The sequence below is a fragment of the Tamandua tetradactyla genome, chromosome X (genome assembly GCF_023851605.1).
Source record: "Tamandua tetradactyla isolate mTamTet1 chromosome X, mTamTet1.pri, whole genome shotgun sequence".
In the NCBI taxonomy this organism is placed as follows: Eukaryota; Metazoa; Chordata; class Mammalia; order Pilosa; family Myrmecophagidae; genus Tamandua; species Tamandua tetradactyla.
In genome coordinates this window covers 165111397-165126762 of record NC_135353.1, presented here as the reverse complement: position 1 = coordinate 165126762, position 15366 = coordinate 165111397, and the positions used below count along the sequence as shown (strand labels likewise).

General features: G+C 44.5%; 1 protein-coding gene across 3 annotated transcripts in view; it reads right to left on the bottom strand.

The window, feature by feature from the left end:
• Window positions 1–7035: 7035 nt before the first annotated feature.
• Window positions 7036–15366, bottom strand: part of MID1 (midline 1) — a 349759-nt gene continuing 341428 nt past the window's right edge. For all 3 annotated transcript variants that reach the window (XM_077146131.1, XM_077146132.1, XM_077146133.1), the window contains exons 9-10: window positions 15041–15248; window positions 7036–10227 (exon numbers count right to left, since the gene is read on the bottom strand). In XM_077146131.1, the coding sequence (XP_077002246.1) occupies window positions 9879–10227; window positions 15041–15248 (557 nt within the window). In that variant the 3' untranslated portion in view covers window positions 7036–9878. The remainder of the gene's footprint in view (window positions 10228–15040; window positions 15249–15366) is intronic.

Genomic DNA, 15366 nt, shown 5'->3' with positions numbered 1-15366 from the left:
GTAATTAGCCAGAAGGAACAACTTCCTCATTTTGGCCTAAATCACCAGGGTCTTTGGACACTCACTCCCCAGCGAGCTGCAAAGGTGTCACGATTGCCATGTCCCCAAAGCGAAATTTCTCTGCACCACAGAAGCTGGCTGGGTGGCTCTGGGGATGCGTGTGTCAGCCTCCGCCCACGGCTCCGAGGGAAATGGCTCGCCTCTGCGTCCCGGCTGCCGCGTCACAAGCTGTGCCCATTTGGCTCAAGTCGGGGCTGTCCCGGAGCATTTCCCGGTTTCAGAGCAGAAACCCCGGGAAGAGAGAGCAGCCTGTGCACCCGCCTCTGCGCCCGCTTGGGCCCCAGCTCTGGGAAGTCGCCCGGAGAAAGGACCCCTGCTCGTGCAGAAAGCCACGCGCTGCCCACCGGGCCTGGGAGGTTTCCCAAGCCACCATCGCCGGGGACAACTGTCCTCCCATCCCCCTGTTCAGGCAATGTTAGTGTTGCCTGAATAGTTCCACCAAGACAAGGTTGACTTTCAGGGCCTTTCTGGGCGGGCATCGTGCCCCAGGGCCGCCGGGGAGCCTGCACAGTCTAGCTGCCCCCCAGCTGCTCCCAGCTGCCCCCAGCTCACTCTTATCTGCCTCTCTGGCTGCTTCTGAACCTGGCCTGACCCAAGCCTCACAGGGCTGACTTTGCTCTGAGAAGACTCATCTCCATCACATCTGCCTTAACTTAGCCATTGTGGGGCTGTTACAGGGTGACTTGTGTCGCCTGAATGATAGGGTAAAGCAGTGCGCAGAGCTGAGGGTCGGGGAGGGGAGGGGTGGAGTGAGGCTGTGCGACACTGTGGGCAGGTTGGGGCGGGGGTAGCCTGGGTATGGAGGTTAGTGCCTGCAGCCTTTATGTGCTGGCAACAGCCTGCAGGGAACAGAGGGGGAGGTAGTGCTCGGGAGGGGTGCAGGGGAGGTGGGTTGGGCTGCACTTGGGGTGGGAATAGAGGTGTGGGGCAGGTACGTGCACTGGGGGCTGGTGGGGTGGGGGTGCCTGGAGTGCGGGGAATGGGAGCGGGGTTTGGGTGCATGGGGTATGGGGTGAATCACCGGTCATGGGACTGCGCTGGTGAGGGTTGCTTACCCAAGGAACTCAGCCTGGCTTACTTCCTACTCCCTGGCTCCCATCCGTGTGCTCCCGCGGGCTCCATGCCTCGGTACCAGACTCGAGCTTTCTGCCTCTCAGTTCATCTGCCTCCGCAACCAGGGCTGCCGCATGTGGTGCAGAGGCTCTCCCAGCTCAGCCGCACTCCCGAGTCGCTGCCTCAGTTGCCCTCCCATCTCCCCTCCAACTTTTCCGCGGAGCAGGGCTGAACTCCAGCTACTCCATTATGCCATCTTCCCAGAAGCCTTTTACTTTTAACCCATGTTTGTGTTGGTATTTAAAATGAGTTTCTTGTAGCCAGTGTATATGTAGGATAAGGAAACCTGGGGTTGCTCCTGAGTCACTGCATCTTTGGGAAATGTGTGTGCGACAGTCCATGTAAAGGGTTTGGAAAGCAACAAACCAGGGAACACAGGAAAAGACCCTGAAATGATGAAGGGAACAGTGATCATACAAAATATCACGCAAAGGAACGGGACAGAAGCGCTGAGTCGGTGACCTACGACATTGAGCAGGGAACGTGGACATTGAGTGGAATTCCGTTTGCTGCCTGGGAAGTCCACAGTAGGTGCTGGGGATCAAGTTAGAAGGAGGTCAGGGAGAGGGACTGAGCTACTTAAGAGAAATGAGGAAGGAGGGAGGGACCTGGTGATACTGTAGTACCAAATCGGGAGTCTGGTTGCTGGGAAACTTCGGGTGGCGCTACCGAGGAGGTGGGGCGCAGAGGTAGGAGGGACCTACTCCGAGATAGGAGTTGACAGTCATATTCTAGAGCCCACTGACAATTGCACCTGGCCTGTCTCAGAGTGTGGGATGAACTGAGTCAGCAAGTGGCAGTTATATAAGTGACACTCCAGGTTTAGAGGAACTCAGGGACAGGAGCTAGGCACCAGGCAGGTGATGACAAAGGACACCGATGGGGCATGTTTACTTGTAAAAATCGGAAATTTTATTTCTGCCAGGTAACCTGCAGCAACTATAAGAGAGGACCGACTTTTCTACAAGTTAGATGTGTGAAATTATTTTTTATTTGGTAGCATATGTGATTGCGGTGAAGATGAAGCTGTTATTTTTTTCTTTTTAAAAGTCTAAAAAGGTGGTGGGTGTGGTGGTTTAGGGAAATTACAAGTTAGAGCACCCTAGTAAGAAATTGGAATTTCTCCCTAAATATTGGTTGAGCAATACTACCTGGCAAACTCTGTATTAAGCCAGTCTTGGTCTCTGACTTGAGGGATAATGTGGTTTAGTGGGGACAGGGAAGAGAAATTGCAATCAAGTTTGACGCAAATGAATGGTGAACTGTAGTTGTGACAAGCATTGTAAAGAGAGGCACAGATTGCTTTATGAATCAGTCTTGGGGAAATTTGGTCCAGGCAGGGACATCAGGGCAAAACTTCCCAGGAAATGGTGATTGAGAAGAAATCGGAAACGCTAGTGGTAGTTGTCAAGGCAAGGGAGGAGTGGTACCAGAAGAGCTCGGTGGCAGACCAGAGTGTGTTACAACTGCCGGACGCTGGAGTGAAGGAGACAGAGGAAAGTGGCCCAGGACGATGCTGGCAAGACAGACATGGGCCAGATCCTGGAGGGTCTCACAGACACTGTCGCAGGTCTATGGAAAGTAGATGGGAAACTTCAAAGGTTTTGAATCAAAGTAGGAGGGGATCGGAAATAAGGATGCCAGAAGGAGTGTGTGGGGGCAACTTGACTTGTGCCTATTTAGAGATTACCTTGGCTGCTCTGGGAGATGGACTGAAGAAGATGCTGTGTGGGTTACAGGTTATTTCGACCAGAGAGGAGAGAGAGGTGTGCAAACTCAGGCTAGAGGTGCAAGTGGAGAGGTAGAGAGAAGTGGAACAATTAAAGACGTATTTAAGAGATGAAATCACCAGGATCTGGGATGGAATGGACACGGAGGGTGGGGGTAGATATCAAAGATGAATCTGTGGGTTTGGGTTCACACAACTGGATGGGTCGAACCACGCTCTGGGAAGAGGCCATGAGTTGTGGACATGTAGAATTTGAGGTGTCCCTTAGAAACCCAAAAAGGGATATCAAGTAAGTGGCCCAATGTCCAGTTCAGAAGAGAAATTAGGCCTATAGATTTAAATTTGGGAGGCATCGGCCGCAAAATGGTGATCAATGGTATGGTGTCATTGAGATTGCTGAGGGAGGGATTAAAAAGAAATGAGTGGCCAACATGTCAAAGGCTGCTGCATGTAAAAATGAGGCAAACCAAACCTCTATAGGATGTGTAACACACACACACACACATGCCATTTTTGACATCTGTGAGCACTGTTTGAAGGAGTGAAGACATTGAATGCCCATTGGAGTGTGGGAAGGTACAATAGGAGGTGAGGAACCAGAAACAGCAGGTCTTAAAGCCCTTTGAGAAGCTTGACAGGGAAGAGGAGATGAGAAAGGGCAGTAGCTGGAGGGAGGATAAGACTGGTGAGGGGAGGAGGTGAGCATCAGAAATTCTTTAGTGACTTTAGACAGTTTTTAATGACCATAATAAAAATCAGGCTTTGCGAATAAAGAGACTATGCAAAAGAACCAATGGTCCATAGATCATTTTTCTGTGTAGCTCCTTAATTGGTAATTGGTGTTCAGCTGTAGCGCATTTGCTTGTTAATTGCTATGCTTACTATTTAACCAGGCTCTTATAATTCTCTTAGGAGAACATGGCTGAAAAAGATCCAAAGGCAGTCCTGAATTGCTTTCCATAAATTGCCCATATTGAGGCAGGACAACTACAAGAAAAGGTTTTTCCACAAATGACCCCATTTTCATTTCACATTCTTGAATGTGCATCCCTTAGTGAGAGCGATACTCAAGGGAAAGGGCTTTTGCAAGTTCCACGTCTCCTTTTTATGCTCCCATTATAGTCACGAGCAACTAGCTTCTTTAACATATTTTACCTGCATATTTTAAAAGGTCAAATTAAAAAAAAAGAAAAAGGTTGGGATGTGGACTACCCTGGGGAGTGTGTGCCATTCCCTTCAAGCTGACTTCGAAGGGTGATTGACTACGGCAGTATCTGTTCAGTTTCAAAGTTCAAATCAAATGGACTGCAAAACTCTTATTAAAGGGAATATATTTTGTGCACCTGTCCCTTGTAACCAGGGCAGATCTGAGTCAAAATGAGGAAAGCAGTAAAGCCCATCATTAGACCTCCAGTACCTGGCATACTCTCATCCGTTGAATGAACAAATCTTCAAATAACCCTTGAATGGCCCCGTCTGCAGCACTGTGTAACTAATTCTTTCCAAGCCTTGCTCTCCATGAGTTCTGTGATTGTACAGAGTTAATGTAATTTAAAGTTGGAAAGGACTATTAGAGCTCATCAAGGGATACTCCACTCTGATGAAAACAAGGCCCAGAGAGACGTGAAGGGATGTGGCTAAGTCTTCAGTGAGTGAGGGGACAGTTAGGGGATGCCCCAAGGACCTGTGGCTACCAATCACAGCAGGGTCTGCAAACCAGGGCCTGCGGGCCAAGTCCAGTCCACTGCCTGCTGCAAATAAAGTTTCATTGGGACACACAGTCGTGCCCATTAGTTTACATATTGTCTCTGGCAGCTTTCACGCTTTAATGGCAGAGTTGAGTTGTCACAGAGACCATATAGTACATAAAGCCAAACGTATTTACCATCTGGCCCTTCACACACAGCTTGCCAATCGCTGGTCTGTAGCATGGGTTGACAATCCTGGCTGCAGTTGAGCAGCACCTTTCAAAATATACACTTTGTTGGGCCACACTCTACACCTTCTCATTCCCAATCTTTCATGATAGAATCCAAGAATCAGAATTTGTGGAAGAAAAAAAAGAAGGGTGATTTTAATGCTCAGCCAGGTTAAGTGTCACCGCATTTCATCATGCTACAATAAAACACATTGCCTGGAAAACGCATTTCAGGCCATACATGTACTTTTTTTTATGGGATACGCAAGTGGAGAAAGCCTTCCAGATCACCTGTCACCAGTATCAGAATTCCCTGGAGCACTTGCTAGAACTTGGATGGCTAGACCCATCCCCACGGATTCTAATCTGGTCTGGGGGGCCCAAGAATTAGCATTTCTACCAAGGTCCCAGGTGGCTGCTGATGCTGCAGATCCAAGGCCCACAGTCTGCATGACGCTTAGACCAAAGGGATTGCATCTCTAAGGAGAGAAGGTCAAGTCCTACGGGGTGGGAGTGGGGGATTTCTTTCTGCACTAACTGCTGGGGCTGCCCCCAAAGCACACTGTAAAATCCCGCACTCTTCTGCTCAATCACCATTGCCCCGTCCCACCCTGGTTTCTAACACTTGAAACCAGGCAACTTGTGATTGGCCACCCCTTGTCCTGGGTCTCCACTCCTATATAATGTTTTCTGTGCTTTAAAATTCCCCAGGGAATATTCTGGGTCTTAATGTAACTGGACTTGGAATGGAGAGGGGCAGAATGGTAGATGTGAGAAAGTTTCAGGCCTAAAAGAAAATGGAATCTATGTCACAAAGTAATAAGAAAAAAACAGCAGAAGTTGAATGTGAAAATAGAAAGATGACAAGGCAACATAGGTAGAGACAGAAGGCTTTGTAACAATAACAACAACAAAAAAACGTTTTATTTTGAACCAGAAAGCAACAGCAATCAAGAGAAAGCTGGGCTATAGCTGGAATGGGTTGTAGAAGCCAGGTATCAGTGACTGAATTTCTTCGGGAGAATGGAGCAGCATAAAACCAAGCCATTATTCATTTTCAAATTTAGAAAAGCTCATTAAATTTTTGAGATGTTTCGCAATGATTCTCATTTAAAAAGATGATGAAGCCAATGCAATGAAGATTTTTAATTGGTGCTTTTTTTTTTTCCAATATCAAGCATTGACTCAACTATTGGAAAAGTAAAAAGATTTTGAGAATTGCTCCTGAAAAAGCAAACAAGTTTCTCAACCTCAGCTGGAGCCTTCTGTGCTGTGGGGGCCTGTCCCGTGCACTGGAAGTTTCTCAGCATCACTGGCCTCCACCCACTAGATGCCAGGTGCCCCCCAACCCCAGCTGTGACAACCAATAATGGCTCTCGAAATTAGCAAATGTCTCCTGGGAAGGGCACAATTGCCTTGTTGAGAATGGCTTTTGAAAAAAAAATCATTGCCCATTCCCCCCTCCATTGCCTTTCCATCCTCTGTAGCCCTTGATAAGGGTGGGCCAGAGAGTGGTTTGTGTTACTATATCAATACCATGGTAAGTCTTTGCAAGTAGGAGGCCCTTTTCTCTGTTTCAGAAGAAACCATCTTCAATATCTGCAGGTCCTAATAATTTTAGAAGTACAGTTGTTCCTCATTATTCACGGTAGTTACCATGAACACTGAATTAGGGAATCCTGAGCAAGGGCTCCTGGGGAAATGGGGGTGAGATACCTGCAGGCCTCTGGGCACATTTCACCAACCAATCAACAACTAGCCTTGTTCTATGTGTGTCTGTTTAGACGCCTTATAGGTTTTGCTTCCTCCTTAAATCTTCAATGATCTCCTAGGAAGTTTGTTTCATCTCTTAGAGACTGCCTGCCCCATTGAACCCCATCTAGAAGTAGCATGAATGCCTTCAAAATATTTTAGAGGAACATTTAGCTGAAGGCTGAAGAATTGCCTTGTTCAATCACAGCTGGGACTCTCTGCATTGAGTGACTCAAGGTTTTTTTTTTTTTTTTTTTTTTGCCACACTGTAGATATCTGCAAATGACTGCCAAAGACCATGAAAGCATGGTGACTAATGAAGCTAAGTGAATAATGAATCTATGAATAATGAGGAGTGACTGTAATTTTCTTTTAAAGCTGTAAACAAAACAAAACGTTACCCAGCCCCTCCTCCCTTACCACAATCCATTTCGATTCCTATTTGAATGACATGTCCAGCCACTTTCAACTTTGGATCCAGATTTCTTTATTTATTTGTATACACCAGGAACAGAAGTACCAGGTTTCCAAGTTTCTGTTATGAGGACTGGCTACATGATTTGTGGGGCCCAGAGCAAAATGAGAATGTGGGTCCCTTGTTCAAAAATCAGTCATTTCAAGATGGCGGCTGCAGTGCAGGAGACCAGGTGCAGGCCTTGGGCGCCAGCCCGGCCACCTGGTGGCTGCACCAGCTGTGTTGAGTCAGCGTACTTGGCACTGCCACCTCTTTCTGCCCTGCATCCCGCTGCTTCCTGTGAAGTGAGGACTTCCAAAAGGAAAATGCCATGACCCCAGTCCACTTAAAGAGAACACATGCGCTGCAACAAAGTTTTATCGAATATGTTTTTGAGACTTTCAAAAAAATCCACATGGAAATCTTTCCTACATCACTACAGTCATTAAAGTAAACACGGTGGCCTTTCCCCATGTACAGATTTTCTTGCAAATATGACAACCTGGAAATAGTAACCACTACAATTCACAATGTTCTTAAGTTAGGAAAGACTGCGATTCCCACAACAAAATTATAGCATAATCTCTCATCATTATAAAAATAGCCAAAACATATCCAAAACAGCTTGCAGTGAAAATTGGAATACTAACTTCTTTATACTGAAAAACATCATATCCACAGACATCTTATCCTCGTAAATGCTTTACATTAACATCTTAAGGCAAACTGTAGCATTTATTGGTACCTGGAGCCCATGATTTATAAAACTCAGAAGCTGAGTTTTAGACCCTTTTATTTAGAACCTGTTAGTGTACAAAGTGCATTAAAATATGTGTTATCAAGCTACCCAAAACAGTATGTAAAAATTACTGAGACGATCCTTTCAGTTTATTCAGGGAAGGCAAATACATATTGTTTTTAATTGTAAAAAAAAAAATTCCATTGTTTCCAGAGAATGATTATTATTTTTTTCATCGAGGTGTCCCTCTTTTAAATGTGAAATTGTCTTAAGTAGCTATCAAAATATCCATCTGGGTATAAATAATATAGTAAATATATAGAATCTATTTGTTAAGAAAAAGGAGAGTGCCTGCCAGTGAAGAAGACAGAAGGACATGAGAAGCTGGCAAATTCGTAATCACATAAGCTTTGGCCAAGTGAGGCTGTGACCAGTGGGTCTATCGGCTTATTTCAGGGCAACAACTGGTTGATTTGGTTAAAATCAAAATCAGTAGAGACAGTGCTTAAATTTATCAGTCTGTTCAGTCAAAATGGCTGAGCCAGTGGCCCAGATAAATATTTTAGTGATGGCCACAATTCAGAGACGCCACGCCCTTCTTCAAGGCGGAACCAATACCACAGTCCCGCCCCAAGGACCACTCAAGAAAGCCTTAATTTGTGGACCATTCCAAGCTGTCAGATCAGCATGCAAAGAAGCCCATCTGACACTTTATTCGCAGGCCCTATTAGCAGGTCCCTGCATGAGAATAGCTAGTTTGATTTTTTTTTTTTTTTGCTTTGTTTTTTCTTTTTTTTGGTGTTTTTTTTTGTTTTTTTTTTTTTTTGTCTTACAACTCTATGGCAAACTATACTAGAATATTGAGGGATGTCTACATTTTTTAAGATGTGTTTAATAAGATCTGTCTAACGATTTTTGAGGCATCTGTACTAGTGAATAGTACACTATACCGCGTCCTAACTCATAAATACTAAGTGTTTTTCGGGTGGCTTCTATTTGCCTGTGGTAGTGATGATTGGTGCCACGTGGCGACAGACAGGAGAGCAAAATACAACCAAAGTGGTGCTGCCATTGGGGACAGGACATGCTTATTTCCTCAGCTCCAAAGACAAAAGAAAAATGATTCAGGATGGGTGAGGGTTGGAGGAGCAGGCAGGGTGACTCTTACATGCAGTGGAGAGGTTTCACAGGCCTAACCAAACGTATTAAAAAGAAGGATGAAATGGATTTTATATAAGGAAACAGAGTCATATTTCGGATAAAATACCAATCAGCCTGAATTTCTGAGTCATCACTAGGATTCTAAAGTAAACTATTTTCCATTGCGATCTCTTTCTCCATGTTCCGCCAGGATCCTTAACCCTGGGAGAAGCAGGGTAAAATACGGCCAAAGGTTTCCAAACCTTTCTTTTCAACCTTATCCCTCCAGCCATCAGAGAAGAGCTAAAGATTTAGCCATGGTGGGGTCCCTTCTCCAGAGTCCCCTCTGTGCACCCCCTCTCTGATACTCTGCATTCTAATTGAGCCAATAAAAAGGCTTGACCTCAGCATTAAAACACTTCAAAGTAAGCCAGAGTTAGAAAGACTGTTTACTTCCCTACTTAGCTCAAAAGTACTTTTATTTTTTAAATAGCTGCATGTTGCACTATGCACACTTGAGGTGACAGGACCTAGCATGGAATAAGTATGAGATTTTATGGTGTGAGAAGGTGACCAGATGTACAAAACTACAAAAGATTTCTTTCCTCGGGCCCATAGACTATGATGAGATAAGGGTTGTAAGAGCTGGGAAACTTGAATAAATGGGCCTCTTAATGTGTGCAAATCCAAATAATTCCTAAGAATTGTAATCCCAATTATGGTTCTCTTATAAATAATCTCTAAATTTTCCGGTAAATAGAAAAAAAGTTCAAAGAAATTATTAAAGCCTGTACTTAATACAAAACACAGTAAAAAGGAGAGGAACCTCCCATCCTCAGCCCTATCTGAGCTAACTTCTGGACACTTTGGGGTGAGACTTAGTCACACTCTTGAAGCCTGTGCTTTTCGGTCCCCGACAGGGTGGCCCTGGAGCGTTACCCTCCGCAGAAGGCAGCGCCACGCGGCCCCAGGCTCATGGCAGCGGTTCCGTGCCGTCCAAATGGTCTGGGATGGGAAGGCCGGTGATAATCGTCAAACATTTGTTCCACACGCTGAAGGTAGGACACACAGGCTGTACAAACGCGATGTCGAAGGTGTAGAGGTGGCTGGAGCTCAGAGCATCGTAGAAAGCCACGGAGCCGTTGTCGTAGTCCAGCAGGATGCCGACGCGCCGCAGGTGGGGGGCCGGCTCGATGGGGATCTCCTTGCTGTTGTGTCTCACCACCCAGTTGTTATTACAGCGGCAGAGCGCCCACGACGCCGCGTTCTTCCCGATCCATTCGTGCTTCGGGGCTGATTTGTAGGCCAGGCCAATTGCATACCTGCAGAAACAAACCAGCAACAGGAGAGAGCGTGAGCCGCCTTGCACATATCTGGGCAGATCCGTTCTCCAGACCTCAGAGGTCATGAACATGCCATCCTCCATGGTCCCCCTTCCTGCTCGTCAAGTGAAAGCTCAGCAAGATCCCTGGTACACGTGTCCCTCCCAAACACATGGACAGGGTGGAAAGACACTATATACTCATGTTCCTGCTTTCAGTGGAAACGCTACAATACAATCTGGACTTTGTGTTTTGCTGCCATTTTTTTTTTATTTTTACCTTTATAAAAACCTACAACAATTTTCTCTAGACCAGTGCTGCCCAATAGAACTTTCTGCAAGGATTGAAACGTTGTGTGTGCTCCAAAACAGAAGCCCGGAGCCACATGTGGCTATCAAGCCCATGAACGGTATCTGGCATGACTAAAGAAGTGAATTTAAAATTTTATTTAATTTCAATTAAGTTAAATTATTTAAATAGCCACCTGCAAGGTCATGGCTACCATCCTGGACAGCACAGCCCTAAACTTCTTTTGACTTTTCTTAAAATGTTTCACTTGAAGCCATGTCTGTCGTCTCCCATGACTTCAAATGTACTTTGCCAAAGGCAAGCATGGAGAATGATTTCCAGTTACAAGGATGAGTTCTTGTTGTGTCTCAGCCTCCATCCTCTCATGTCTAACACAGAGACTCCATCTTTTCATGTCTAACATGTCTAATAAAAGACTCCATCTCTGAGGTGATCTGAGAAGTCAAGGAGAGAATACAGGTAAACCCCTGGGCATGAGGCTCGGCCTGTAATATTCAGTAGAATTATTGTATTATACGGTCCAATGAGACATTGACAAGAAGTCTCCAAATCAGAATTTGACCCTAGGATGACTCAACAGGTCGTGAGCTCAACGATATTCTAGAGTGCCTCCCCTCACCAGAAATTGTATGATTTCTCACTGCCAGGAGTCCTTCTGATTATATTTTCTACTACATTAAAAAAATTAGAATCTCATCTCTGATGATTTAATTTGACCTGGTTATTCAAAATGTTCTGTTACTGCTCCAAAAAAAATAATCTTAAGGAAGGCAGCAGCACCTGATCAAAGATGGCAGCCAGCTGGAGACCAATGAAGGAGTGTGAAGAAATCTGCAAGTGTGGAATGCGAAACTGCTGTAACATTCATGTTGATGAAGCTAATTTATTGACTTGGCAAGGGCTCTCTGCTCCTGACAACTCTCTGTAGATGGGGGGAGGGGGGCGGTCTTCAGGATCGAAATTAATTTTCCAGCACAGTACCTGTACAAACCACTGAAGATTATGTTTAAAACAATGAAAAAGGGCAGATATGTCTGCTGGAAAGCAGTGCTGAAAACTGGGAGCCAGTAACCAAAACCGACTGTGTGTCCAATCCCTCCGGGCACCCCTTTTTGGGCTATCCCAGCTGAAGCATACTTAAAGAACTGTAAAAATTCTGCAAGAACATGGAACACTACAAAGAAGCCTGGGGAAAAAGAGTCTCACAAGTGGGCTTTGACATGTACCACTGCCTGACGCTCACTTGTGGCAGTTACTAACTTTCTACAGTTTTCTTTCCTGTCAAGAAAGGATTGCAAATTTACGATGTCCTAGTTTTACTTTCTTTGTTTTAAACATTACTGCTTCAATCTACTTTGAAAGGACGGTGTTTCTTTTCTTGTCCAAATTTCTCAAAAATCTTCAACTTACATTCAGCCCATAAGGTTTAAAAAAAAAAGTGGCTTGCTTTTTTCCTTCTGCCCTTGTGACTTCCCGTTTCTGGCATTGAGTTCAATTTTCACTTACTCACTTCCCCAGAACCAGGTCTCATCTCTTCTGGCTGCATTTCCCAGAATCCCCTTCTCAGGAGGAGTAGGGGTCAGGCTCTGCCATTCCAAAGCCTTTGTCCAAAATCCAGAAGGTGTAAGCAGAGGGGCAGCAGGGTAGACAGTGGAGAGCAGCTGTGAGGCTTCAGAAAGCTTCCAGGACAACGCTTGTGGGCCCAGGCCTCTGTGCTGTTGGCAGTTTTCCTGCGATTGCAGCTTGTCCTTATTTCATGAAGTGGGGCAGTGACTCCGTGACTCCCCGCCTTTCCAGGGGGCCATGTCAGCCTCGGGCTCCTTTTCTCCCTGGAGTGCCTGGAGTGTCTTCTGTTTTCCTGTTGAATCCTAACCAGTATGCTTGGGAAGGTTTTCCTTTTGCAATTTTAGGTATTTCCCCCAAAAGATGTTCTTTTTGGCTCTGGCAGACACCATTTCCAATTTTCTGATAATTTATTACCTACATTTGCATCACACAATACCATATGTGGGGTATTATTTCCTAGTTATCACATGCTATCTTTACCTCCTGTTAAAGAACTTTGATGTTTATTGCCCATTCGAACCTTACCTGAACCCTATGAAGTAGCTATGGCAGGTAGGACTGACTTCATTTAGCAAATGGAAAACATATAGAAGGTTAATGCAACTAATTAGGAGCAAAATCCAGACTGTCACCCCCACCCCACCCTTGACTCCTGACCCACTAATCTCTGCATGAGCCGACTAGTGCTCATGAGTTAACGCCATTTCATGAAATGCCAAGTGTCCATTAACAGCATTAGAGAGTAAAGAAAATAGCTAAGTGTGTAGTCCATTAACCAAAGGAAATACCATTAGATTATCATTAATCTATAAAATTATGTACATATTTTCATTCAGCCTGAAAGGTGCAGGCAGAATGTAATGTTTCATTAAGTTACTCAATGAGGCACTGAGAATTCAAAAAGTATAAAAATTATGTTTCCCAGAGCAATGCTAACATGCCCCATTGCACTAATCATAACATAAGTGTTAATTTAGAGCTGGGACAATATTTCACAAGAAAATATAGGTGTTGTTAGCTGATTTACTCATAAGAGTCTCCCAGGAAATGTTAAACTGCTTTCTATGCAAAGACTCAAAAACTGACACCATCAGATTTGGAAAGATCCAGAACGTGGGAATTAATTTTCGATTTTTTTTTCTTCCTCTCATGACTTGGTTTTGAATCTGGAGGGTATTTTCCAGGATATTGCTGATGTGTGTTTATATAACTGAAGTAGCCTGGTGAGATTTCCCGCATTAGTCATCAATGGCATGAGATCATTACGCTCAGGTATCATTTATCATAAATAATTATTAATGGGGTTGTAATTATTTAGACATTGAATTCTGTCCCAAATTAATATACACGTTCATTAACTAGAAACGTTTGCTAATTTGCACCTGCCATTCTTTGCATTTTCCTCTGAACTTTCATCTCGCCCTGTTGCAGCTAAAAATTGTAAATGTCAGTCTAGCTCAGTGCCTCGTGGAGCAGAAGGATTTGTCCCCCATCCTCCAGTAGGATGTTGGAAAAGGAAATGTTCTGAGCAAAAGGAATCAAGGGGATAATAACAGAGGAAGACATATTCGCTCAGCCGATATTGGTACTATTATTGGGAGAAATGAGACATTCTAGCTTACAATTCTACTTCTTAGATTCTGGTTGGCTTGTCCTAACACTGGTAGGGACTTAGACATATTGCATTTTTGCATAGACTAGCATCAAAAGATTTTTTATAAATAGGAAGTGTTTCATAGTCCTTATATAAAAACAAGACTCATGATACTCATCATCTTCAGGTTATGTTGTTTTCATTCTGGTTTTACCTTTAAATCGAAGGTTAAGTTATCGACTCACGAAGTACACCCTTGTAAGCCCTAATGGGTATTTATTGTCACCCTTTTCTTAATAGCAGCAGAGCATAATGCTTAAGAGCAGGGACCAGCAAATTATGACCCATAGGCCAAATCTGGCCCACTGACTATTTTTGTAAATAGTTTTTTTGGGGACACAGCCATGCCCATTTGTGCACGTCATGTCTGTGGCTGCTTTCCCACCACAACGGCAGAGCTGAGTAGTTGTGACAGAAACTGTCTGATCTGCAAGGCCAAAAATATTGAGTCTCTGACCCTTTATAGACTACTCTTGCTGTTGTGACTCAACATCTGCCATAGCCTCCGTGTAAATGAATAGGTGTGGCTGTCTTCCAATGAAACTTTATTCACAAAATCAGCCACTGGGCCAGACTTGGCCTGTGAGCTATGGTTTGTCAACCCCTGTTTTAGGGCACAAAAGAACAGCATTAACATACCAGCGCTTCCAGGGAGCAGAACTCTATAATTTTGGCTGTAATTCTTGCCATGAATTAAAAAATAGATGGAATTAGAGCAAGTTATTTCTATATTGGCTGGATGGTGGATTAGATAGATGATTGCTTGGCAAATGTTCACTTTCCCTGACCACATTCATTGATGACTACACTTCCTTGCATCTTTGGCTTTGAGCTTGGCGGTAGGAGTTGCCTTGGCCAATGGGACTTCAGCAGGCATAATATAAGCAGAAGCTTGAAATGTGCTTGTGCGCTGGGCTTGCCCTCTTGGGTTTCTGCCACCTCCATGAGAAGAATATGGTCTGGGTAGCCCACTGGTCCAAGGAAGATGAAGAAACACAGAACAGATATAGAAACAACATATGACAGAGCCTGGCTGTGATTAGCCTCGATAAGCGAACCTACAGATATGTGAATGAGCAATAGTATATGATTATTGTTTGAAGCCACTGAGTTTTGGGGTGTTTATTATACAGCATTATTTAAAAGCATAGCTGACTGAGACAGTTTTTTCTGCATATTCTTCATGATAGATCCTGGTACTGTTTGATGCTCTGACAAGATACGGAATGAGATGTGACTTTTTATAACTGAAGGACAATAGAGATAGAGGTACAAGTCGCATACCATGTGCTTCCACTTATGACCACTTCCCAGTAATGCCGGCCACTGTCGATGAACACGTTTCCGGCCACGCCATAGCTCCCTTGGCTGGTGAAGCGCTCAGGAGTGTGACTCTTTTTGGATGACGACTCATCACGTTCCACTGTCAAGTTGTCGTGGGACACCTTCAGTTTGCGATGCGCTGATTTAGGGTCCAGTTTAAATGGCTGGCCTTGAAATAAGTTCACAAAGCAAAAAGGGGGAGAGGAAAAATACTGGTTATTTTAATATGACACAATCAGATTAAAAAAATCGGAACAAGTTAACGCTCCCTGGGTCAGGCCCTCTAT